The sequence below is a fragment of the Phyllobates terribilis genome, unplaced genomic scaffold (assembly GCF_046119375.1).
Source record: "Phyllobates terribilis strain yellow unplaced genomic scaffold, ASM4611937v1 Scaffold_2__4_contigs__length_985480577, whole genome shotgun sequence".
NCBI classification, from domain to species: domain Eukaryota; kingdom Metazoa; phylum Chordata; class Amphibia; order Anura; family Dendrobatidae; genus Phyllobates; species Phyllobates terribilis.
In genome coordinates this window covers 775,736,377-775,763,970 of record NW_027362762.1, presented here as the reverse complement: position 1 = coordinate 775,763,970, position 27,594 = coordinate 775,736,377, and the positions used below count along the sequence as shown (strand labels likewise).

Here is a 27,594-nt window from a genome sequence, read left to right as displayed (position 1 = left end):
TCAACTCCAGTCCTCACATCCTCCAACAGGTCATGTTTTCAGGATTTCCTTAGTATTGTACAAGTGATGGAATTATTAGGTGCCCACGTAGCGTTTTACAAGCGTATATGCTGTGGAATTTCCGCAGCGTAAATGCTTCAAAAACGCTTGGTAATCCACCCCCCCATGGTCCTCAATGACAAGCCGCACTGTCAATGCCCATGTTGCGGATTTTTCCGCAGCGTTTATGCTGCGCTCAAAAATCCGCAGCATGTCCATTAATTTTCCAGACACGCAGCGTAATCGCCGCCATTGACTTGCATTGAGACGCATATAATCCGTGTCAGTACATTTGTACACACGGATTATATGCGCTTCAATGTGCGGATGGTACCCAAGTCTGGAGGAGAGGAGACTCTCATCCAGACCTGGGTACTATAGAAACTGTAAAAACAGAATTTAAAATAAAAAATAAAGTTTATACTCACCTTCTGTTGTCCTCCCAGTGTTATCTCTGCCACGTCCGCTCTCTTGCAATGCTCGCGCTGTTGTGAAGGACCTGCCATGACGTCATTGAGTCATGTGACCCATCACATGGCTCAATGACGTCACCGCAGGTCCTTCACACCACCGCGGGCAATGCAAGACACCGGACGGAGCAGACAAAAACACCGGGAGGACATCGGAAGGCGAGTATAAACTTTATTTTTTTACCAATTTTATTCTTTTCTTTTTAACTAACTTGGTCACACTACTATAAATACATGCCGGTTGCATGGATTTATATAGTGTGAACAAGTTGTCAGGCACTTTTCCAAGTGATGCTAAAATCGCTTGGAAAAGCGCTTGATAACCCGCATGCAGAAATGCATGCAAAGACGCTACAAACGCTTCTACCTGGCGGGAAAAAATGCATGTAAAAAACGCATGCGTTTTTCCTGCCAGGGAGAAGCGTAAAAAATATGCAGCATTTCTGCATCGTGGGCACATAGCCCTAGCAAGGCATCAGAAATTGCCATAGGTTCTCTCTATAGGATATGTGAAAACTAAAGACCTGTTGGAGGTATGTGCAGGGTGGATTTGATGACTGGAGATAAACACTAGACAACCAAGAGCTTCATCTAAGGTTTCCCTAGTCTAGAAGACTTTGACTTTTGATTAAATCATTTGATCCTTTGTATAATTGCAACAGCTAGCCAACCACTAGTATCTTGTAAATTAGAACAATTTACTCCACATTGTGGGTACTGGTATACAAATATTAACATTATGTAGAACTGTATGGGCACTGAATTCTGGCTGGTAATATCCAGCACTATGCAAGGTTGAACGTTCTGGTACATGGCACACAAAGATAAGGATCAGCATCTGCTGTTTAAATACTAGATGATGTGTTACATGTCTGTTCTCCAAATCTAGTCCTCATGAGTCATTCGCAGGCCAAGTTTTTAGGGCAAGAGATATTTAAGCATATTGCTTAGTGATACACACAGCAAAGATAATTAGTGTAATGTGAAAATGTTGGCACTTTCCTGGTCACTGAGGGCTGGTGGACTGTGCCGTCAGCTTGAAAAACCTCAAACTCATCAGCTAGATGGAATCACAGGATTATTGAGCAACTTTAGCTTCCCTCTCTTTACTCTAAGATGTAGGTATTTTGGCCTCAAAAGGGGAGATCATTTTATTAAAAATTGACAACCTTTTCTTAGGATAGACCATTAATGTATAATTGGTAGGGATCCACCTCTTGCCAACCCCAATGGTCAGTTGATAGAAGAAAACTTTAGCGCTCCTATTATCACGTCTCCGTAATTCTTTACACTGGCTCATACAACACCCACCATACTATTGGTGGTAGCGCTGGTAGATTTTTTAGTGGCCCCTTCAAATAACTTATCTCTGGGAGTGCTGAAGTTCAGATCAATTCTGGTGCTCTACCCTAGCAATAAGACATCAATTATAAGGCACTATGCAACACTTTAATTTGTGGGTCATACTTTTTTTTTTTTTGTTATCAAAGTGATTTTTTTCTTTAAACAGATCAGATTTTGTGTTTAGTATTTTTATGCAACTGGTCTCACTTAGCGGCCTCTACCTCCCATATAGAATAAGGAGAGCGCTTGTAATGCATGGTCATCTCCCTCCTACAAAAACCGTATATAGAAGTTCTATGTATCTATGGGGTTTTAGCGGTTAAACAATCACAGATCAAATGTTTATGGCCTATTCTACCAAGATGCCATAAATGTTTGTGGGGATAAACCGTAAAGATGACTTGTCACCAGGTCAAAAGCGGCCAGTTCTTGCTCTTATATTTCCACCTTTTTCTTCATTATATCCGCTATTCATGCCCAGAGATATTGGCCATATTAAAAAAGCTAATTTTTTGGTCTTTTGCAAATGGGCGTTGTTCACAGTGTAATAACCTAAAGATATGCCCCAGACAATCTTATTAGCACACATGGGAAAGATCATAAAACCTATTAAACTAGATGAGCTCACCATTGTAGGTATCAACCAACGTATAGGTTTCGGAAGTCCAGCAAGCCCCTTGGCCAGGGCAAGTAAATGCAATATAAAGACAAAGTCAGCGTTTCTGATAAAATCTTTGGCAGTTTTATTACACCTTCATTAAAATCAGGTCACAAACAGGACAATGTTATGGAGTTCACGCATTTCGACTTGAAGATTCAATCGTAATAAGTTGAAACGTGTCAACACCAGAACACTATATTGTGATTCTCTAAAAATATGCCCCCTAAATTCTCTATATCTATTAAAAACAAATTAGACAAATAATGCAGCCTTCATAATCCTTACAAGATCCAACATCCAGTGACTACTTAGCTATATAAAAGGTATTATTGTAAGTGAGACAATCTAGAGTTTAGGCAACTGAGACTATTTTTTCCTGGACATAGAGTCTCTTAAAATTATGTAATCTGCGGCATGTGGTTTCCCACCGTAGGGTTACCGACTGCTTGCAAAATCATTGACTTACAAATAGTCACATGCTTTCATCAAATGTCTTATCAGTATTAAGATTTGAGTTGAAAGATGGTAAATTGCAAGCTTTCCAGACTACTCAGGTCTCTTCATCAGGCATAGTATAACAAAATCTGAAGAGTCACATATTTATACACAAAAGGGCACAAGAATAATGCAATAGATGAGACCTGTGCCATGTTGTGTATAAATATGTGACTCTTCAGATTTTGTGTTATACTATGCCCGATGAAGAGACCCGAGTAGTCTCAAAAGTTTGCAATTTGTTACTCTTTAATGGCTAACCAAAAAGATGGTATCAACCACTGAGGACTCTCAAACCTTAATGTTTTTCTAGATACTGGCTAACACGGTACAAAGATGTACCTTTTTCTTGTTATCAGTGTTGTGGTTAATTTTTTTAATATCTAGATATCATTATTAATTTAGATAAAAACAATTTATATTTTTGCTATGTATGAAGTCTGCTTGAGTGTTTTCTAATTTTACATTGTGGAATGTCTGACTAAGATACTTGTTTCCTGAAAAGTCCTTGACAAGAAGGTTTACGCTGAGGCAAGGGAAATTTGTTACTAATAAGTCTATTTCGGTTTTCTGTAACAATGAAGTTCTGTTCTGTCTAGCTAATAAATATGGCGAGTCTTTGCTGCCACACGAGGAAGACTGTACCTGCTGACAATATAGGTCACATGTATTCTGTCTCTCTTCCTTCATCGATGAAGTATCTTAATTTTAATCTCACTGGCAATGTGAAGACCCTTTGCTGTCTATTCCAAAGTCCTCCTTAAAACAAAGAGGGTCTCCATAACATCAGTATGAAACCATCTGTCTTTCATGGTATATGTCCTTCCCATCTGCATGTATTTCACCTAAATTCTTTGATGGTAATACACACTCGTTTTATATGTCACTTTGGATTTGTCTATTTCCTGAATGCATTTTAGCCTGTCTCCTAATTATCCCCTCCTGTGTTTCTGCCACTCGCCTCCCAGCGGCACCCTCCCTCCTGCTCACTACTGGCGCAGTCTATGTGCTGTTAAGACCTATAAATCTAGAGACCCAGGTGGTCTGTTTCATAAGTATGTCTCTTAAGTAACCAGCATGAAATATGCCAGAAATGGACCAGAAGTTATTTACTAATTGTACTTAACTTCTCTTTCTTACTCACTTAAAACTTTTACTATGCTTACATACGCCTTTACAGTTTTTGCTCCATTAAGCCTCACTCTCCTTCGCTAGCCCCAAGCCCCAGGACCCCCAAATCAAATAAGCAGCTCTCCTTCCCTCTTACCTCCCCACCTGACCTCATCTGCCGACCTGCTCTTCGACTTCAGACAGCTTAAACCTCCCACTAACTAACCTCCCCTATCGCTCCCAACCAAATACAAACTACCGCAATCTCGCCTACGTTAAACCTGTGCCTTTGACGCCCAACCCCCTGCTCTCTCTCTCTGGAGCACTCTGGAACACCTGTTCTGTCTGCAATAAGCTACATGTTATTCACAACCTCTTTACCTCTTGTAATCTCTCCTTCAAGGGCATCACCAAAACATGGCTGACACCCTCCGACACTGCCTCCCCTGCTGCGCTGTGTTACGGTGGCTGGCACTTCACCCACACTCCTCGCCCTGGTAATAGACATTGTCGAGGAATGGGTCTTCTCCTTTCTACCAACTGCACCTTTAACCCAATCCCACATCCATCTTCCCTCATCCTCCCTTCTTTTGAAGTCCACTCTGTCCGCATCTACTCTCCCTCCAACCTCCAAGTGGCCATCATATACAGACCTTCAGACCCGATCACTCCCTTTATTGACCAATTCTCCACTTTCTGCTGACATTCCCACCATCTTAGCAGTTTCAACATCCCCACTGACACACAACAGTCAGCAGCCTCCAAACTCCTATCACTCCCTTCATCTTTTGGACTTACTCAGTGGTCCTCCTCAGCCACCCACACAGACAGACGAACATACACTGGACCTTATCTTCACCCGACTCTGCTCCCTATCTAACCTCTAAATCTCCCTCCTCCCCCTGTCTGACCAAAATGTACTCACTTTCTCATCCCTGTCCTCCTCACCTGTCACACATGTCCAGCAACTAGCACACCCCCGCAGAAACCTTGCACATCTAGACACTCACACACTCTCCGACTCTACTCTACCACTGACATCCATATCTTCACTCCACGACACAGACAGTACCACTGCTTTCTACAATGCCACTCTCTCATCAGCTATTGACTCGGTTGCCCCTCTTGTGCATAGCAGAGTGCGACGAATCATTAGACAAGCCTGTCACAATAGCCTCACTAAAAAGCTTCGGCAAGCATCCAGGGTTGCAGAGCAGCGTTGGAAGAAAACACATTCACAAGATGAATTCACTGCATTCAAACAAGCAACACTCGCATTCAAATCAGCCCTCACTTCCATTAAACAGGCCTACTTCACAACCCTCATATCTTCCATATCCTACAACCCCAAAAAAGTATTCAACACTTAACTCCCTCCTCTGCCCTCCACTACCCACTCCAACCTCCCTCATCGCTGCTGAGGACTTTAGAAGACACGTCAAAAATAAGACTGACCAAATAAGGCAAGCCATCATTGTCTGACCGCCAAAACCCCTTTGTTTTCCAGAACATTTCCCTTCCCCTATAACCTCCCTCTCCAACATCACTGAAGGAGAGCTTACTCGCCTCCTCTCCAACTCACACCTCACCACTTGTGCACTCGACCCAATCCCATCTCCTCCCCAACCTCACCCCCACACTCATCCCATCCCTAACCCATCTCTTCAACCTATCACTAACTTCTGGTACCTTTCCCTTAGCTTTCAAACATGCCACAATCACGCCCATCCTCAAAAAGCCATCCCTCGACCCAACCACTTTGTCCAGCTATTGCCCCATGTCACTGCTCCCATTCGCCTCCAAACTCCTTGAGCAGCATGTTCAAGCTGAACTTTCCTCTCACCTCTCATCTAACTCGCTCTTCGACAACAAACAATCTGGCTTCTGTCCCTACCATTCCACCAAAACTACTAATGACTTACAGCCAAAGCTAACAGACAATTCTCCATACTCCTCCTTCTAGACCTGTCCTCTCCCTTTGACACAGTTGACCACTGCCTCCTACTACAGTTCCTCTCTTCCTTTGGTGTCAAAGACCTTGCCCTATCCTGGATCTCCTCATACCTTTCCAACCGCACATTTAGTGTCTCCCACTCCCACACTACCTCCTCATCCCGCCCTCTCTCTGTGGAGTCCCTCAACGCTCCGACATAGGACCCCTACTCTTCTCAATCTATTCCCTTGGCCTGGGACTGCTCATAAAGTCCCATGGTTTCCAGTACCACCTGTATGCCGTAGACACTCAGATCCACCTCTCTGGTCCAGATGTCACCTCTCTGCTGTCCAGAATCCCAGCATTTCTATCAGACATATCTTCCTTCTTCTCCTCTCACTTCCTCAAACTCAATGTGGACAAATCTGAACTTATCTTCCCCATCTGATCTATCACAATAAATGACATTACTCTTTGCCCTGTACCGACAATCCGCTGCCCCGGAGTAAACCTTGACTCGGCCCTGTCCTTCAAACCCCACATCCAAGCTCTCGCCACCTCCTGTCGCCTCCAGTTCAAAAATATTTCCAGAATTCGTCCTTTCCTCAACCCTCAATCTACTAAACTGCTTGTGCATGCCCTCATCATCTCCTGCCTCGACTACTGCAACATCCTCCTCTGTGTCCTACCTGCTACCACTCTCGCACCTCTCCAGTCTGTCCTTAACTCTGCTGTCCGCCTAGTCCATCTCTCTCCTCACTACTCCTCTGCTACCCCCTTTGCAAATCTCTTCACTGGCTCCCAATTGCCCAGTGTATCCAGTTCAAAATACCAACACCGACCTACAAAGCCATCCATAACCTTTCCCCTCCAAAACATCTCTAAACTAATCTCCCAATATATTCCCTCACGTAATCTCCAGTCCTCCCGAGACCACCTCCTCTCCTCCACACATATTCGTTCATCACCCAATCGCCTCCAAGACTTCTCCCGAATATCCCGCATCCTCTGGAATTTCGTGCCCCAACACGTCCGACTATCCACCACACTCAGATCCTTCAGACGGAACATAAAAAAACATCTATTCAAGAAAGCCTACAGCCTGCAATGACCACGCTGCCGCATCACCACCAGAGATGCTGCAACTCTTTCCTCTGTACCAGTCTTTCATTGTTAGTCATTTACTGGAAGTGATATCTGTATTTTGTGTATAACCCCTTCTTATGCACAGCACCATAGAATCAATGGTGCTATATAAATTATTAATAATAATTATTATTAGATCATTTTGAACATCTTGGTGTACACACATGATTAACTATGAGTGGGATTATTGATAAATGTTAGCATTTAAGAGCCACAGTAACTCAGCCACAAAGTGGAGACCACGTAAAATTATAGAGGGAACGCCAAGTGCTGAGGAGCATAATGCATAAAAGTTGCCGATGTTCTACCAACTCAATTACCGCATCGTTACCAACCTGAACAAAAACTGTGCAAAGCAAGCTTCATTGCATGGGTTTTCACTGGCTAGCAGGCCTTATATCACAGAGCACAATACCAAGCATCGGTTGGCGCAGCTATCAATACCATGGATGGCAAGAAGAACAAACAAATGAATTTTGGAATATATGAAGCCAGACATTCACTCGAAGCAAGGATCACCAAGCTACGACTTGCTTAGGCTACTTTCATATTGCGTTCTGTGTTCCCAACGGGGCATACGTCCGAAATCCACCGCAAAACGTGCTCTGCCGTGCACTTTTTTCAGGAGTGTACACCCAGAAAAGACGGACACAGATGCAGTACCCTATGTACACTCCCGAATAAAGTGCACGGCAGAGCGCGCCTTCACTCTATCTTAACCATTGCAGTCTATGGCCCCCGTCAGCGCATACGTACGGACTCCGTTTTTTTGGACGTATGCCCCAACAGGGACACAGAACGCAATGTGAAAGCATCCTTACTTGGGACACTTCATACGAAGAGAGCAATTACTGGAGAAGAACATCATGGTCGAAAGAATAGAAGAAACAAGGCGAAGAGGAAGACCAGCAACCCGATGGCTTGATACTACCAAGATAACAGTAGATAAGACCCTGGTGGATCGATCTTCCTACAGAGCATTCATCCCTCAAGATCAAGCTGAAGGCCATTTAAAAAAAAATAAAACAAAACAACTAAACTCTAGAGGAAAGCCTGTTTTGTGGAGTGATGAATCACACTCATCAATCTGGCATCTGATGGGCAAGTGTAGGTTTGGAGAATCATAGAAGAACATTACCTACCTGACTACATTAAGCCACATGTAAAGTTTGGTGTGTGTGTGTGTGTGGGGGGGGTAATGCTACTGTATGTGTTTTATTTTTTTTGTGGATTTTCATAATTCCAGCCACCTCCTGCCTTCACATATCGCTTGTATTCAAGTCTCAGCTAGCAATGGCAGAAACTGCAATGCCCAATGCTTTTTTCAGTCGGGAGTATTCTGCAACATATTCCTTAGCAGAAGTTGATGACATATGCTGCTGTGCGTACAGTGAAATACAGTGGCCACTGACTCCGTGTAAAAAAGTATAAAGTGAGGGGTTTTTTGTGTGTTCTTTTTTAATGGTTTCACTCCACTGTGTATAGGAAAGAGTAGAAGGCTATACAATAAGAAATGGTATGGTTAGACTACCGAAAAGGACAGGCAAGGAGACCATGACAGAGGATGATGGCGAGAGTCTAGAGGAAGGAAAAAAGTTACCAAAAAACAAAGTGATTGACTGGAGACGGGTCTATGGGATGGACGGCCCAGAGTTTATAACTCAGAGAGGGAGTTCCCTTGAGGGGAAAGGAGACGCAGAACTGCAGGTTGAGTAAAGGATTCTTGCTATCTGAACTGTAGTACCAAGTTGGGTTGTGGTGAAGTAGATAGGAATAATGAAGATAGAGAACAAGCGAGTAAAGAGGAATTGAAGTTGTGAGAGGGAAATGCTCCGTATAGTGAAGGAAACTTTCGTGAAGATATGTACCCTATACCTACTGTGTATAAAAGTAAAGAATTTGTTTTGGACCGGTGTTCTCACTTATTGAAGTTCTCAACATCTGGTCCTGGCCAACTAAAGTCATCGTTAACATGAGGCCTGCAAGGGCATAGCGCCCCCATAGCACAAGTGTACACACCCAGCCAGGACCTCCAACTTCATGTAACGTGCCAAGGCGTAGAACAGGAGTATCTCGCCCACGGCTACCGCCCCGCGTCACGTTACAGTTGATTGACAAGTCTGGTCACATGTTCCTCAACCAGCAGACTTTGAGAATAGGAGATCTGTGCAGTTTGTGAGGAGGGCTACTGTACTAACGAGAGCCACAAAATCACATCCTCACATTTGTAAGGATAAAGTGGACAACCCCTTTAAAAAAGTGTGGATTACATTGTGCATAAGACAATTATTTCGGTGTGAAGGTAAATACAATCCACAGTTTGGGCTGAGCTAACCGAAATGAAGATCATTGATCCAGTAATATAAAGGATCGATTTTCATACCACAACACGTTTCCACGCTGAATTGGCGTCTTTCTCAAGTGTAAAAACCAAGGGTACTTTTACACTTGAGAAAGTGTTCCCAGCCAATGTCTCCAGTTCCAGTTCTGGCAAAGGAAGCCACCTTATCAGTGACCGCATTGGTCACGTTATATCCAAGTCAGAAGAGAGAGCAAGATGTCTCTTCTAGATCGGGTGGCCATTGAATGACTGCAGTGTTCATGTCACGGATGTTCCTCACTGGAAAAAGACAGACCGACCACCAGGAAGATATATAGAGAGCAGAAATACGCCTTTAAAATACTAGTGTATGGCCAACACAGGTCTGCCTTAAAAATTACACACAACACAATACAGCAAACCTATTTCTTAGAACCAGCATTTTTTTTGATGACATACCAAAATGTGTGACAATACAATGCTGTCGAGCCGGAAAAACAATTCTACATATGCACACGTGTTTTTAAAAGGGAACATCAAGTCAAAATGATTCATGACATTGGGAGAAGACAAGTGGTGATTTGAGGTCAACCTTCAAAGTCATTTCTTCAAGGTCAGTTAAACCCCATAGGCATTGCTCAGAACCTTCTGTTACTAGAAATCTGACACAAAGGGCCATTCAAATCAATGGACGATTACTTAGAACATCGTCCGCTTTTCAGGAACAGCATCAAAAGAGTGAGTGCATTTTAAAGCCAATTCATTGCAGAAATCACAATCCTCGCCAATATTTTCTAGACATAGTAGTGTAATATATATCACATCCAGAGATTATTTTGACGGGATTTCCCATAAAAATGGAGGATAAGCCAGCACAATATACCTCTAAGACTCTAAGCACTCATAACCAAAAGGAAAAATAGGTATATTACAATCAACATGCCTGATATCTGCTTTAGGTTGGGAGAATCTGTATTGAGTGGTTGTCTATAAACACGTTCTTACCTAAAATATCCCTACTCATTCTCCATGCCACACAAGTGATCCTTGGGATTGGAAAGTGAAGACCATCACTGTCACAGGAGCAGATTTAGCAAAATGGTCATTTGTGCCATCTACATGGGCCGACGTGAGGCCAGCAGTGAGCGCTGATTGACTATATTCAAGCTGTTTGGCGCACATTTCCCGGCCTGTTTAGACAGACCACCGAGCAATAAAGAGGACAGAACTGTTACTAACAGGCTCGCTCTGCCCCCATGTACAGTGCATGTTATATACAGCGAATCCAGCTTACAAGGGGCAATGTGCTGCCAATAATACGTTTTATACCGGCATAATCGATCCATTCACCTGATAAACAAGCGTTTTCATCATGATTGCCGGCATGTTTATACAAGTCAGTTATCAGGAATGCCAATTATCGGCGTGTCTAAGGAGGGTCTTTTATTGCCCTTAGCAACCAATCACAGTGCAGCTTTTATTTTACCAGAGGTGTTTAAAAAATGCACGCTGAGATCTGATAGGTTGCCATGGGCAACAAAGACAGGTCTTCTTTTAGACAGTTTTCATAAATGAGTACTGATATGTTCAAAAAGAAGCAATTCAATAAACTGTGCTGGATCTTTTCCTGGTGGTGACCCCGTATCACTCCCTGTGACCCGCTACTAGCAGTGCTTGAAGGGAAGTGACAACTGGGAGTATATTTCCAGATCAGAGCAGCAGCCATCGTAGCTCAATCACAGCCAAGGCTCACGATGGGAGCGGAATACCTCCGCCATACCAATGCCAACTGAAATACTACAACCAAGTGAAGAACGTGGACATGATCATTCTCATATCCTCTGACGAGTCTCACAGCCATATACTGTAGGCCAGGGGTGCGGAGGATAAGGGCGCTCGAGAGGCAGGAAAACTACAAATCCCAGTGAACCCTGACATGGCTTATTAGAGCATGGTGGGAGTTGTAGTTTCACAACAGCTGGAGCTCTGCCGCTTGCTCTCCCCTGTTGTAGTAGACACTTTTTTTTAGCTGTGGGACTTTAAATGTGATTAAAAGCAAAATTACAATATCATCCTGATTATTATACAAGGTGACACGAGTAACGGATTTCTGACACTTTGTCCTCACTGATGAAAGTCTGAGGCCGCACGAGAATGGCAGGGTAACTATCTATGAACTGACACTCAAGCACTGACGTTACACAGTACCTCCCGTAAGGACAGGCTTACACTGCCCCAAACAACTGCTCATTGCAGATACCAACCACACACCATTACTGCCAGCCACAAAGTGCACCATTAACACTTATAGGGTATGCGCAAAGCGCTGCGGAATATGTTGGCACTGTATAAAGATTAATATTATGCGCCTGATAGAAAACTGCGCCACTTCGCTGTATTCTGATATGAAGAACATGTGATCAGACACTATAGATTCTCACATGTATCTTCTAATACATGCAATAAGATCTATATTCACTGTAGTACATGGAGCACCCTCCTAAAGGGCTTGTCTGACAGTAAAACACTTTTGTATGGATTGATTAACAATTGTGATTGGAGGTATAGTCACCTTCCAGAGCCCCATGGATCCAATACAGGCCGCTCTGCGTGTCTACCACGTTCGGTAGTCATTGCAGGACTGCAGCACGTCGTGGACTGCAGCACGTGATGGACTGCAGCACGTGATGGACTGCAGCAGTCAGTTCTGGAGCTGCAACTTTCCAACATGGCAGACACTCATCGCTTCCAAACCCAGCACAGACCACTGGAGTGACCCGTGCTGGATCTATGGGGTGCAGAAAGAGGCGTATGCCTCCATTAATTGTTTTTAATGAAAAATATAAATCTATTTTACTGTCAGACAGCCCCTTTAATGATGACCCTAGAAACATGTAGCCTTTTTTCTACAGCTATTTGGACACAAATAATGATGTCTGTGACCTGACAATTGGCGTGCCACGGAACCACATTGCAGATGGGCCACAGGATGTGCATTCCTGGTACAGACTTTAAAGGGGTTGTACAGTAGTAGGACAATCCATTTTGAATCTAAATGTTTGGCCCCGATAAAATAAAAAAGCTTATACTCACCTCCCGTGCTGGTGCCGTTCCAGCTGTGTCGGCACTCGCAGTCCCGGGTCACTCATGAGGTTTTTGTGACACGTGAGCCCGCTGCCCAATCAGCGCCTTCTGTTGGATTGAATACGAAGAGGAAGTCCGAGCTGCAGCTGATCTTCGACTTCCTCTTTATGTTCAATTTGTCCAAAGGTGGAGACGGGAGGCCAGTGCTGATCGGGCACCGGGCTCACGTGTGACAACAACAGCACGGAGTTCCGGGAAAGCGAGTGCCGACACTGCTGGTTCGGGAGGAGAGTATAAGCTTTTTTTATTTTATCGGGGCCAAGTGTGGGGTATGACAAGGAGTTGTCCAAGTAGTGGACAACTTCTTTAATCCAACACAAGGTTTTGTTAACTAAAAGTGGAGTCTAAAAACTATCATGCGTTGAATAAGTTCATTAAGACTTAGTTCACACGAGTATTTTCAGTCCGTATGTGCAGCAGGATGCATGCGAGCGGATTTACGGACCACACTACTGCGTGTAAATAATATGCAGCTCCTGCTCCTATCTGCCCTGCGGAGGAGCAGACAGAGCCAAGGGCATCCGCAAAGCACAGCGCCAGTCTGCATTCAGCCTAGGCTCTCATTCACACTGATTTTCATCAGTATCAGTTTTTACACTCAGGCCTCGTTCAGATGCCAACGTATTACAGACAGAGTACGGACTGCGATGCACATCTCCTGACCTGACCGTGACAGCCTCATATGAGGCAGGAGAATAGCGACCAGTCCGTTCATCAGTCTGTACTCGAGCCATGATACATGGATGTCGGACTATGGCCTCAGTATGCAATAAAAATGTGCAGAGTTTTACTTATCCACTACAATGTTAAAAACGTTCACAGACCCATAGACGTCTATAGGTAAAAATGGGCACACGGTCCACAAATAAAAAACACAAACATGCACAGCTCCATGGAATATAATGGGCATGTGTTCTAGCTGTGAAAATCACAGACACACAACCTGAATGAAGCTTTAGGTTGTAATTCACACTACAGGCATGGTGTGACACAAAGGCTGCAGTTTTTCTGTAATTTAAGTGAAACTGAGGCAAAAAACTCAGCAGCTTTACTGCTCAGAACCAGGTATGAAGAAGTAATGTAATAAAGCAGAGACTGGTCCCAGGTAGAGATGCAGAACAATTGGGTACCAGAATTTAGAAGATTGATGCTGAACGGAGCAGTAATACTGAATATGAAGTGTGCGAGGGACCGACCATATTATACATCCTAGAAAGATGCGCAACAAAGGGAAAAACAATAATACACAAATAGTTCATGGCGACACAACCCTACAACGGGGGAGTGGGGGGACGACACAACCATGTAATACCGAACCACAACCTGCCGTACACAGTAAGTGTGCACGAGGGCTGGACAACCATCCTCCTGGAGACCCTGACTCTTCCTAATGTTATGCACATGGCTGAGCTCACTGGGTAACTTTTTTAGAAGGAGCTTTTCGGAGCGCTTGTGGACTGTCATCTTATGTGGGAGCTACACCCTATGAACCTCACATATTAGATGACAGGTAGAGCTATGCCTCCAGTCCAATGTGTGTCATGGAAGACTGATAAAGTAGAGGCTAAGGCTGGGCTCAGACAGCTCCCCTGAAGATCGGGCCATTCACTACCACAATAGCAGATGTGCCTGCAGACGGGGCAGGAGCTGCCTTTAGGCCACGTTCACACGTTCAGTATTTTACATCCGTATTTGTAAGCCAAAACCAGATGTGGAACAATCAGAGAAAAAGTATAAGAGACAAGTCACCGCTTCTGTATTTATCACCCACTCCTGGTTTTCGTTTACAAATACTGAAGTAAAATACTGACCCTGTGAACATGGCCTTACATTGCATTATTCTAGTCCATAAAACAGATCAGTAATCGCCACTGCCATCTCACCACGCGGACTGCGTGGATAACAGCCAGTGCATTGGCTATAGTGTGCCCGTGTGTGGGCAGCGGGGCCACGGACTGATCACACTCTGATCTGAACGAGCATTTACACGAAGGGTACAAATCCAAGGAGCCGGAATCAGAGGCAGTGCTAATTGCCTGGCAGCCAAAAATCAATCACAGATGATTAGATCATTGGTCTGCCAGGCAGTAACCTGCCCACCTCAGCCAGGTGCCTGGCACAAACCTGCCCACCTCAGCCAGGTGCCTGGCACAAACCTGCCCACCTCAGCCAGGTGCCTGGCACAAGCCTGCCCACCTCAGCCAGGTGCCTGGCACAAGCCTGCCCACCTCAGCCAGGTGCCTGGCACAAGCCTGCCCACCTCAGCCAGGTGCCTGGCACAAACCTGCCCACCTCAGCCAGGTGCCTGGCACAAACCTGCCCACCTCAGCCAGGTGCCTGGCACAAACCTGCCCACCTCAGCCAGATGCCCACACTGGTGCCAGGCAGTGCACAGATCAGAAACTTCTTGCTCCATGTGTGTAATGGACCTGGTTCTCCCACCCTCCCCCGGTCATCCCCAGCCACAATAGCTCCAGCAATCAGACGATGTCGGGCGATTCCGGTCTCTCGGCCCCGCAGACACGACCTCGGAGGTACCGGACCTCCAGTAACAGCCGACATGATCGCACCCTGACCACTCACCCACAGTAGCCACAGTGTCAAAGTCATCCAACTTGTAGTGCTGGGCGTCCGGGCCGGGCGGGGAGCTGTGGCCGCACACAGTCAGGGGCAGGCAGCCGGGGCTGGCGACTCCCCCATCGCTGCCACTTCTGGCTTTCACTGACCCGGCTGCCGCTGCCTCCATCGGTGCGATCCGTCGAGCGATGTGCGGAGTGTGTGATCAGTGCCGGTGAGGAGTGCAGGCGGCCGGCACCATCTGATGGCAGGAGCCGATCCCGGGACTGCTGACAGCTGGTAACCGGAGCCTGGCAGAGGAAACGTGAGCCGGGACCGGCACTTCTCACTGCGAGGACGGGGAGAGGCGCGGGCACGGGCAGGTGGCGCTGCCGGCAGTCATCAGCCCGGACCTGTCAGCCGTCATTGTGTCTGGAGCCTGGCAGCCTCTACTGGGTGCAGCAGACAATGGCACGGCTCCTGCTCATCCTCCTCCGCTGCTGCTGCTGCTGCTGCTGCTGCCCGCTGTCATCCGGTGTTGCCGTCTGCCCCGGGATCGGGGAACAGTCCGGTGAGTCCGCGCTGCTCTGGCCTCCGCTGCCCTCTATGCCCTGAGCTGGCAGCGCTCTGGGCAGTATGCCGTGTCCTGGCTCCTCTTTGTATAGCGGACAGTAGTAGTGAGCTTGTGCCACTTTCTACGTCCGTTTCAGCACATTGCTGCTGGCTCCTCCCCTTCCCTGCAGATTCAAACTGCAGCTTATTCACCCAGGGAGGGCGGTCGGGAAGGCGGGGCCTTCAGATAGCCCCGCCCAGTACAGGAAGCAGCAGGTCGTGTGTGCTCTGCCAGTCTTCTACCTGACCCTCCCATTGGCTAGCATTGTACTGTCTCATGCGCGATAAGACCCGCCCACGCAGCCTATCCGCTCTGCGATGACCCGCCCAGCACCTGTCACTCATCTACAGGACACGCCCAACGTGAAACATTTCCACTAGTGGCCACTCCCTTTCTTGTCATTTCACAAGAGCACTTCCTCACACTCCGGTCTCTCCGTCATGTGACACGTCCTGTCATACCCGACAGGCACCGCCCACTTACTAGTCTGTCGCCTGCGCTTTGTTTGTGTACGCACGCAGCCTGGTTCGGGGGGGGGGAGTGGGCGTGGCATAGTGTAACCAATCCGGAGCATGGGCGGGACCGCACCTTCACACCTATCCGCGGACACGCCCAGCTAGGTGATCACTGCACCTCAGAACACTGAGGCGCCCGGGAGAGCGGCATAAGCGGGGGCCTGTAGTGTGCAGGACGTGACTGCTGGGCGTTGTGGTGCAGACAGTGGGGCATACTTAGCAATTAACTGTCTGACGTCATATCATCGTGGTTTAAAGGCTTTATGCAGTTTGACAGTCTAGGAGGCGTGGTCATGAAGAAAAGGGGCATGGTTTGGTATAAAATGGGCGTGGCTTAAAGGGTTGATATCATGTGTCAAAAAATGCTCCCAAATCGTGGTCAACTTTAATAGAGATACTTAAAACTGTAACTGAATCCAAGACACACAAAAAACATATATAATTGATGGTTATCCACCCTGAAGATGCCCTAGCTAGCCCTATCCTCTGGGTCTACCTTGCTGCTGGCACCCTAAGTGATACAACAAATGGCGCCCCCGCTCCTCCACGTCTGTCCCAGCGTATAGCTATGTTTTGTCCAAAGAACGGGAAAGTGAAGTGGCCGCTGATTGGCTGCAGGGATCGCATGACATAAGGTCACACAATCCCCGGGAGAGCCAGTGTCAACACTGCTGGAACAGGTGAGGATAGCTATTATTATTTCCCAAGGAGGAAACATAGGGATTGAGAAGGGGTTCTCTGCGTAGAGGACAATCCCTATAAAAGATCATTTAGCTATTTAAAAAAACATGGATTACTCTGGAAAAAGAGATTGGATCGCAGATATCAATGTATCATTTTAATCAAATCTCTGACGGAACTGTAAAGGATGCTGCCCATCAGTAGCTGTTGATGGGCTGCAGCGCTCATGTGACATTATGCCACCAGATCACTGGAGGACAGAGTTCTTGGAGCAGAGGAGCGGCGCAGGCCGGGGTGGTAAGCATGCTTTTATTATTTTGCTAGGAACATTATGGAAATTACAATGTTTTTTTGAGTAGTGGGTAGCCCCAAACTATCTGTGCATCGCAGAGGTGCAAAGCCCCCATTCACAAGGTCACCATTAATGGGCCTGGCAGCGCCCTGGCAGATAAAAAAGTGCAAAAATATCATATGAGGTATTAGTTAATATTTTGGCCAAAATATGCAAGCTCGCAACCCAAACGTCAAGGGTCCTCACGATTTTTCGAACAGCAAAAAGGCAATGACACTTACCAGCCAAGGGTTCAAGAAAAATGCACACCAGGACGCAGCCGGCCCCCTTTTGTAAGAAGGAGATAACACAGGTGCAGAATGCTGATAAACAATCACTCTCAACCTCTCATTGGAGGAGCGACTGCCTAGCACTAAAACTGCACAAGATGAAACTTGGCTGGTAAGTACTGTACCATTGCCTTTTTGCTGTTTTCTAATTTGACCTTGGAATTTTTTAAAAAAATTCTGTTTATTGTTCTGGCTATGCTGTTTGTTTTTAATGATAGAGTAGTGTGGCACCCTGCTATTACAGGTACCACAGGACCCAAAAGGGTGCATGGACGGACTTCTCCACAAGAGGCCCTCATTACATAACAGACACCTCCACCCTGCCACCTCATACCACCAGAGGGAGCCCTGTTAGGGATATATATATGGAGGGTGGAGCCAGGCAGTTCAGTCAGAGAGTTAGTAGTTCAGACAGTGTGCTGCCACTGAGAGCAGTGAAGACGCAGCACGTCTGCTGCTGAATTGAGGGCTCCGAGTGTGGCCGGAGGCAGTAAGGAGAGGAGAGAGGAGTTGAGGGGGCAGAGGAGCATCATAGGCTCACCCCAAGACACAAACCGGACACTGGGTCCGCGCCTACAGGGTCCTCTATACCCAGTAGGGACTACCGGCATACCAGGAGGCTTCCAGACCCCTGGTCATCCTGAAGTTATCAGCAAGAACAGGACTAGGAACCACGAAGGCCCCGGCATCCAGGGATAGTGATTGCCAAAGAAAGGTCCTACTACCAAGCGGTCTGGTGAGAGAGCAACACAACACAGAAGCTAGGCCAAGTTCCAGACTGGCTAGAAGCTTAGAGAGAGGGAGACACAGATCAGGAGTCCTTATAATCGCTCACTGGGGAGAAGTCCTGAAGTGCACCCTTCCTAGCAAGTACCCTGGACCATACCTGCCGTTACACCAGTAAAGGTACTGAAGCGAATCCCCTGTGTGAGTGTTCGCCATTCCCCCTGACCTGGCCATCTTTCACCTGCATCCCTTCCATCTACACTGCCCCGGGGGCTTGCTCCACCTGTGGGGAGCGGAAACATCCCAACTGCCATCCCATCACCCCCGGAGGTCTGCAGCAGCGCCGGTAACCGTTACCGGAAGCCACAGGTAGCGTCACGAAACAAACTTTACACTAAAGAAACCCCTTTTTCAAGAGAGTCCCCAGAGTACGGGCCCGGGAGCCGACTGCCGTGACATCCAAAACAAAGTAAAAGGCCCGGGTACCGAGTCCCCTATATCCTCCTGGGTGACACAGTAGGGAATCGCAAAATTGTGAGGACCCTTGACGTTTGGGTTGCGAGCTTACGTATTTTGGCCAAAATATTAACCAATACCTCATATGATATTTTTGCACTTTTTTATCTGCCAGGGCGCAGCCAGGCCCATTTAATGGTGACCTTGTCAATGGGGGCTTTGCACCTCTGCGATGCACAGATAGGGTGCCGGGCATCCCGCCTAATCGAATAGGAGGGGCGTGTAATAGGATGCTGACCAGGCACGGTGCCGTGAGTGTGTGAATTGCACCCTATTGCAAGTTTCATCTTGTGCAGTTTTAATGCTGGGCAGTCGCTCCTCCAGTGAGAGGTTGAGAGTGATTGTTTATCAGCATTCTGCACCTGTGTTACCTACTTCTTATAAAAGGGGCCGGCTGCGTTCTGTGTGCATTTTTCTTGACCCCTTGGCTGGTGAGTACCATTGCCTTGTTGCTGTTTTCTAGTGGGTAGCCCCATTAACCCCTTGATGTAATATCACGTCCATGTACAGCACCCCTGTGTGGAGAGCGCTCAGGAGATGAGCTTGCTACACACATGGCAGATACCGGCTATATTCATTTTTTTTTCTTCACAACACTTACCATATGGGTTAAATAATGTTATATTTTCACAGATCGGACTTTTGCGGAAGCAGCAATACCAAATAGGCTATTTTACATTTTTTTTTTATTTTCTTTAGTGTTTTTGACGCGCCCCTGGGCCTTCTGTGTCGTGCGGCATCGCGCGCACGGGGGCTTACCCGGAGCCGGATCAGATGGGGGTAGTAGTCTCGTGGCGGTGACCCGGTCCGTGCCCAGGGAGTCAAACTAAGTGGCGAGTCTATTAGCAGTAGATGTTGGATGACTACGCCACCCGTTGAATGCAGCTTTGGAGCTGCCGCTGCAGGGCAGACCGCTGAGGCCGGTGGAAGGATGGTGCAGCGGGGATGGTATAACCCCCAACGGGAGGGGTATGGCCTCAGGGCAGCAGGTGTAGATGATGGGGGTTGTGATGGTGCAGCAAGGAGAGTCCGAAACGTATGGTGCAGTTTCAGGGTTTTTACTCACAGATGGTACTTCAGTCACTTCGGCCGGGAGTGACCACCCGAGCCGTACTGCGTTCACCAGGTGCGGGACTCGGCTAACCCCCAGGCAGTTCCGGAGCGTGGTCCTGAGCTCCCCTCTCTCTCTCTTTCTGCTGGCCGTCCCCACCAGGGATCCACCTTTGTCCGGCTCCCTCGGGCCTCTTGGTGGTTAAACCTTCTCTGGCTTTCCTGACCCTACTCGTGGTGTGCCTTCCTGGTGGATATGGTGAGGGTCGTGGCAAAACTTGACCACGACCTCCGGTTCCTGGCTGAGGATCATTAGCCTCCACCAGTTTGGGTTCCGGTACCCGTTTCCGCCAACCCTTCACCCGGTAACTTGTGGGATCTCAGGGTTCCCTCTGGCTCTGCGTCTCTGGGCCTTTCTTCCTCCTCTCTCTCCACTGCAGGCTTGGCCCTGGAGCTGGGCCCAGCCAGAGCCACAGCTCCCTGTCAGCTCTCCTGGCTGAGCTCCTCCGCTCTGCTTCTCCTCAGACTGACTGACTGACTGACTGACTGACTGACCCTGTCCTAAGATGGTGCCCACCATATATACTCCCTCTATGTGTGAGCCCAGGTGACTTGCACCCAATGGGCTCCTATCTCTATGCCCAGAGCCCCTCCCCTATCTGCCCCTACACTACTGGGATGTTCCACCCCCCCTCCCACTCCAGCCAGGGACAGACACTGTCGTACCTGCACATTCACCTAGTGGGAGTACCATTGATCTGTCCCCCGGAAATGGGATGAGTGTAGTGCATGCAGCTAGCTGAGCTCAGTCCCACACTCCATCCTTACCCGGGAGTGGAATACCACACCTCTAGCTCGAGGTGCACTACCCCTGTAGCAGCCGAGTCCTCGGGGTGCTACATTTTCTTTTTTATGTTTTTTCTTTTATTTTTCAAATTTTTTTAATCACCATACAAAATTGGAACCTGAGATCATGTGATCACTTGTTCTATATACTGAAATACCACATTATTGCAATTTATTGTCCCAATCATGATCTCCAATAAAGCCCATCAGCACCCTGTGATCATATCGTTGGGGGATGGGATGAACGCATGGGCAAGATTGCATGACTTGAATGCCCTTGTCATTGATTGACAGCTTGTTGCTGTTAGAGGCAGATGCCGCCTGTATGGGGTGGACTCGGCCCTATAGCCAGCTCCAAACACTCAGACCCGCTCTGTGATTAAACTTCCCCTTGTTTTTTTGCCCCTTGCCAGTTATTAGAATTAATTCTGCTGCTGGGGTGATATATCTGTTTGCTGTTCCGAATACCGACCTGGATCCTTCACCACTACTCTTCTTGGATATATACTTGGACTTGATCTTGAACTGCTTTAACCCTTCATGTGCCTACGAATTTAATCTCTGGTTCCATTTTCTTGGTTTTGACTCTAGCTATCCTTCTGACTTTGTCCTTGCTTGTTGATTTTGCCATTGGTTTCAACCCATTATCTGTAACTTAGCTTGATGACTATTCCACTGCCATCTCACTTCCCCGGCCAGCTACTACTCCATTAACGCATCTTGGGGGCAAGATCGTTGTACACTGGTGAAAGTATCAGAGTATTCTGTTGTCTGTAATCAAATTATCTAGTTTAAAGACTGTACATTGGGGCCCTTAACCACAAATATTCCCACCACAACATACACAAAACAGTTCTTCATTCATTAACATCAGAGTTGTTGGAATTAATGAGTAATTGACACACAAAGTAAATAAAAAAAATTGCAGAATTCTTCATTATACAGTGTTTAAAGGGGTATTCCCATCTCTAAGATCTTATCCCAATATGTAATAATAAGTGTAATATTAGCAAATACCTCCAATTAGAAATGTAGTATAGTTTTTCTCTCATTCGCTATGTCTCTTTCCTTATGTGCAGGCATTGCAGGACCTTAGGTATCCATGGTTATGACCACTAGCAACTAGCTAACTAACTGACACTATATCAGTGGTCGTATCCATGGATACCTAAGGTCCTGCAATGCCTGTACATGGGGAAAGAGACATAGCGAATCAGAGAAAAACTATACTACATTTCTAATTGGAGTTATTTGCTAATATTATTATTATTATTACTCCTACTACATATTGGGATAAGATCTTGGAGATGGGAATACACCTTTTAAGCTTTATTTCTATAGAACAAAATTATATCTTGAACCACATTGTTCCACTTAGAAAAACATTTCAGATAAGATCAGTTTAGATGTTTGTTTTTATCATTTTGCTCTTTAGTCAATGTATATTGGTTTGGTACTGCAGAGCGGATAAAGGTGGGTTTTCAGTAGCCAATTTGCGGCATTATACAGACGGTTGTTTAATAGCTTGCTTAGTCAGGCAGATCGTGTGATCGTTCAGTGCTCATAGGTTTCTACTATTCTCAGCAGCATAGGGCCTGTATACACAGGATGATGTCCTGCCCACATAGATGATCTCCTGTGCTGCACAGAAGCTACGCTAAAATTAAAAACAGCTCACAGAAAAGGACAAAAATTCAAACAAACATCACAGAAAAAAACAGCCTTTATCATGGGATCTGCCGCGTCCTGCTTGTGCTTTGGTAATCTGACCTGGTGTTGGTAAGGCTGTTTTTTTCTGTGATGTTTATGTGGCACCCTGCTATTACAGATACCACAGGACCCAAAAGGGTGCATGGATGGACTTCTCCACAAGAGGCCCTTATTACATAACTGACACCTCCACCCTTCCACCTCATACCACCAGAGGGAGCCCTGTTAGGGATATATATATGGAGGGTGGAGTTAGGTAGGGAGAGTGTGCTGACACTTTAGATCAGTGAAGAAGCAGCACATTAGCTGCTGTGCTGAGGGCCAGCCAAGGCCTAAAGCACGTGCTGACGCCTGAGGGATCTATAGTGTGGCAGGAGGCAAGGAGAAGAGAAGTGTTGGGGGCAGAGGAGCGTCTTAGGCTCACCCCAGAACACAAGCCGGACACCGGGTCCGCGTCTACAGGGTCCTCTACGCCCAGTAGGAATAACCGGTATACCAGGAGGATTCCAGACCCCTGGTCAACCTGAAGCTACAATCATCTTAAGAACTAGGAACCACGAAGGCCCCAGCGTCCAGAGATAGTGGTAGCCAGAGGAAAGTTCTTACCACCAAGCATACAGGTGAAAAGAGTGAAAGAGTACAGAAGCTAGGCCTAGTTCCAGGTGGGTCAGGAGCTTCAGAGAGAGAAAGGAAGAAACGGATCAGGAGGCCTACTACCCGCTCACTGGGGAGAGTCCAGAAGTGCATCCTTCCTACTAAGTACCCTGGACCATACCTGCCGTTTACACCAGCAAAGGTACTGAAGCGAATCCCCTGTGTGCGTGTCCATCATTCCCCCTGACCCGACCGGACCACCTCTCACCTGCATCACTTCCATCAACCCTGCCCCGGGGGCCCGCTCCACCAGTGGGGAGCAGAGACACCTCAGCTGCCATCCCATCACCCCCGGAGGTCTGCAGCAGCGCTGGTACCCATTACCAGGAATCACAGGTGGCGTCATGAGACAAAACTGTTTATCATCCCTTCAAGCAACAACCCCTTTTAAGAGTGACCCCAGGGTACGGGCCCGGGAGCCGACCGCCGTGACATCCCAAGAAGGTAAAGGCCCGGGTACCGAGTCCCCCATATCCCCCTGGGCGAGTCATTTATATTGCGGAGATATTAGCGATCAAAGTATTTGGCCCCAAATTAATTCATTTTTGTTAAGTACAAGTGGGTGTTATCAAACAGTTTTCACTGGGTGTGTGTACTTCTTCCTATATGATGCTAACCAATCATAAGCAGGCAGCAACACTCAAAAGAAAGAAGAACGCGCCCCCACCTTAGCTTAGAGCAGGTTTCTCGGTGTGAGATGTCATGATACAGTACTGGTCTCATGATCCAATCTCCTGAATAAGTTTGTGTGGGATGAGGGGCAGAGCAGCTGAGTTTAGTTGTGTCACATTGCAAACCCTTTGATCAGTTCTCTTTCTCTCATAGCACTGTCAGTTTTGTTGTATTGCCCTTCCCATCCACTGACAGTGACTGACAAGCCTCTGCCTATACATATGTAGCACCCTGAGGATTCGGCTGCTACAGGGGTATTGCACCTCAACCCAGAGGTGTGATATTCCACTCCCGGGTAAGGATGGAGTGTGGAACTGAGCTCAGTAGGCTGCATACACTACACACATCCCATTTCCGAGGAACAGACCGATGGTACTCCCACTAGAGAAATGTGCAGGTACGACAGTGTCTGTTCCTGGCTGGAGTGGGAGGGGGGTGGAACATCCCAGTAGTGTAGGGGCAGATAGGGGGAGCAGTCTGGGTAGTGCTAGGAGCTCATTGGGTGCTGGTCACCTGAGCTCACACATAGAGGGAATATATAAGGTGGGCACCATCTTAGGACAGGGTCTTTTGCAGAGTCAGAGGAAGAGAGCAGAGAAGAAGAGCAGCTCCAAGGCCAGAGAGAGAGAGAGGAGAAAGAGAGACCCAGAGGGGGAGAAAGAAGGAACTCCAAGAGCCCAAATTAGACCAGAGGGTGAAGAGTTGGCAACAGGGTACCGGATCCCAAGCTGGCAGAGGCTACAGCACACCTTAGCCAGGAACCGGAGGTCGTGGGCAGGACCGATCTGCCACGATCACCCACTAAATCCACCCGGAAGGCAGACCACGAATAGGGTCAGGGAACCCTGAGACAAGGGTTTACCACCAAGAGGCCCGAGGGAGCCGGACATAGGTGGATCCCTGGTGGGGAAGGCCAGAGAAGAGGACAGGACAGAAAGGGAGCTCAGGACCACGCTCCAGAATCACCTGGGGGTTGGCCGAGTCCAGGACCTGGTGGACGCAGCACGGCTCGGGTGGTCACTTAAGGCCGGAGTGACCAGAACAACTGCAGTAAGTAAACAAACCCTGAACTGCACAGCCCGACTCTGAGTCTCATTTCCATCCCCGCTGCACCACCACAACCCCCATCCTCTGCAACTGACCCCCTGAGGCTATACCCCTCCCGTTGGGGGTTATACTACCCGAGCTGCACATAATCACCAGCCTCAGCGGACCCTGCTGCAGCGGCGGCCGTATTGACCGCAATTCAACGGGTGGCGTAGTCGACATAAAAGAACATCTAGTAACATCATAAGGACTGCCACACACTGAGCTTGACACCCTGGGCACGGACCGGGTTACAGCCACTCGGAGACTACAACCCCCATCTGATCCGGCTCCGGGTATCCCCAACAACACTGGCCCAGGGGGCGCGTCAACTTTGGCGTAGTCGGCAGGATTACGTGCCCGCAACAACCGGGTACTGCGTGCCTGAAGAAAAGTACACCGTTACCTCAAAAAGAAGTCTCCCGCCGGTTCCGGAGGGTCCCCGCCATCGGGCCCCATCACAGGTCGTTTCCCGCCGGTTGTCCGCCATTTGCAGCTTTTTCCCGCCATCCATGGAGTTTCCCGCCACTGGGAGACGATTCCCGCCATTTCCAAAGATTTCCCGCCTTGGAAGAGCGGACGCCATTATGGGCGTGCCAGAGGGTGGCAAGAGGCCACCTCCCATCGTGGGCCAGGTCGAAGAATGGCGCCAAAAGCGGAAACCGCGCCCACCAACAGAGACTGTGATGCTGGAAGTGTCCATCAGCGTAAGAGAACTGCCCCTGGAACTGAAGTTGCCCCGGGACCACCCTCAATGTGGGCGGAGACAGAACAAGAGAACAAAGATGGGTGTCGCCTGGAGCAGTCTGGAGAGAGCGCACCCGGAGACAAGACGTCTGGAGGAGAGTCCAGAGAGAGCCTACCCGGAGATGGAGGGAGAGCCAGGCAGCACCGACCCAGCGGTCAGGAGCCTGATGCGGGCCGCCACTCCAGGCAGCACCGACCCAGTGGTCAGGAGCCTGTTGCAGGTCGCCACTTCAGAAGGCCTGCTGGAGATCCTAACACAGCTCCCCCGAGACCGGGAGTGTGCACAGACCGCGCTGGAGGGCCTCGCACAGAGGTTGGCCCGGGTGCAACGAGAGACGTTGGCGGAGTGGAGCCGAGAGATGGCCCAGCAGACCGAAATCCGTCAGCGGAGCACGCCACCCGAGACGAGGAGACAGACCGCCTCTGAGGATGGCGCAGGAGGACTGAAGGCCAGAGACGGCGCCGAGAAGGGAGCCGAATGAATGGAGGCAGGTAAAGGGGACGTCACTACCCCGAGCCGGGAAACCGCGTGCCTGCCCCAGCTCCCCGTCGCAGAGCCCGAAGTACCCCCTGCCGTGCCCGTCGCTGCAACGTCACCGCCGCAGACTAGGCCTCAACCGGAAACCGCGGCCGCGACCCCTGTGACGTCACACGCCTCGACCCCGAGCGTGGCCAAGCAGGAAGTACCATCGGCTTGGTCGCAAGGCCTAGTACCCCCGGGCGCCGCAATACCAACAGCGCCCCCTACCTCCGCGGAGCCCCCGGCCTGGTCGCAGGGCCAAGTAACACAGGGCGCCGCCGTTCTTACGGTGCCCTTTTCCTTTAGCGTGCCCCAAGCCTGGTCGCAAGGCCTGGTTAACCAGGGCGCCGCTACCACCACGGCGCCCATAACACCTAAAGTACCGCACCTGGGTGAGGACCTGTTCGCCCAGCATACGTGCCCGGATGGGCAGCCCTTCGTATGGCCCCAGGAATACATCCAGCTGGAGCTGCAAAAAGCAAGGGCCATGTGCGAACCCCTGATCCCGGCTCCAAAGCCCATAAAGAGGATCTCGCCCCCGCTAGAAGAGACCCAGTTTGAGTGGGATCCCACCGGAGAAGACCTCATGGGGTTCACTCAGGAGACTCGGTCAGCCGCAGCGGAGCGTGCAGAGTGCTGCCGCCAGCAGCTCGAGGTCTTCGAGAGGGAGCGGAGAGAGAGGCGGGTCCGGGAACAACAAGCCCAAATAAGGAGCGCGGAGCAGAAGAGCCGGACCAGGAGAAACCCCCGTGCAGCGCATGGTCCCCGTACCATCGGGACTGTGATAAAGTTCAATCTGCAGCATGGGTGGGGTTTCATCAGGGATCACCGCACCCCAGGCGACGTCTTCGTGACCAGGAGAGACGTTGAGTCCCACCTACCGGAGGGACACAGAGGTCGTGACCTGTATTTAGGGGACGAGGTCACCTTCACCCGGCACAAGTGTGCCAAAGGACCCTACGCCCTCCATGTGCATCGCCTGACGGAGGAGGAACTGCGGTGTGAGGAGGAGCAAGAGGACCCGGACGGGTCTGAAACTGAAACTGTCCACAAAGAAAGAGCAGGAGGACGCCGTCGTTGAGTACGGTAGAGAGAGACTGTATAAAGTTACCCGTCAGGGTATAAGAACTGTTCTAGTTAAAATATAGTCCCCGTTGGGACCAGCCAAGAGTGAACTGTTAACCCCGTGTGTCCCTAGTTCCTAATACCTGGCCGAGGACTGAGAGCGGTCATTCCTCCCTAATACCTGGCCGAGGACTGAGAGCGGCCATATCCCCTTGTAAATAGTTGCGCTTCCTAAAGCGCCCCCTACCGGTTTTATAGGAAACTGTTTTATTCCAAAAGAGACTGTCGCACTTTACCCGGTCACAAGTTGCACCGTGACCGGAGGAGCCAGAAGCAAGAAAAGTCTACGAGAAT

The 27,594-nt window shown here is 48.5% G+C and overlaps 1 protein-coding gene across 1 annotated transcript in view; it reads right to left on the bottom strand.

The window, feature by feature from the left end:
• The window catches only part of PRKX (protein kinase cAMP-dependent X-linked catalytic subunit), a 134,794-nt gene extending 118,798 nt beyond the window's left edge, over positions 1-15,996 (bottom strand). The window contains exon 1 of the mRNA XM_073667346.1: positions 15,246-15,996. Coding sequence (XP_073523447.1) covers positions 15,246-15,408 — 163 coding nt within the window. The 5' untranslated portion in view covers positions 15,409-15,996. The remainder of the gene's footprint in view (positions 1-15,245) is intronic.
• Positions 15,997-27,594: the final 11,598 nt, after the last annotated feature.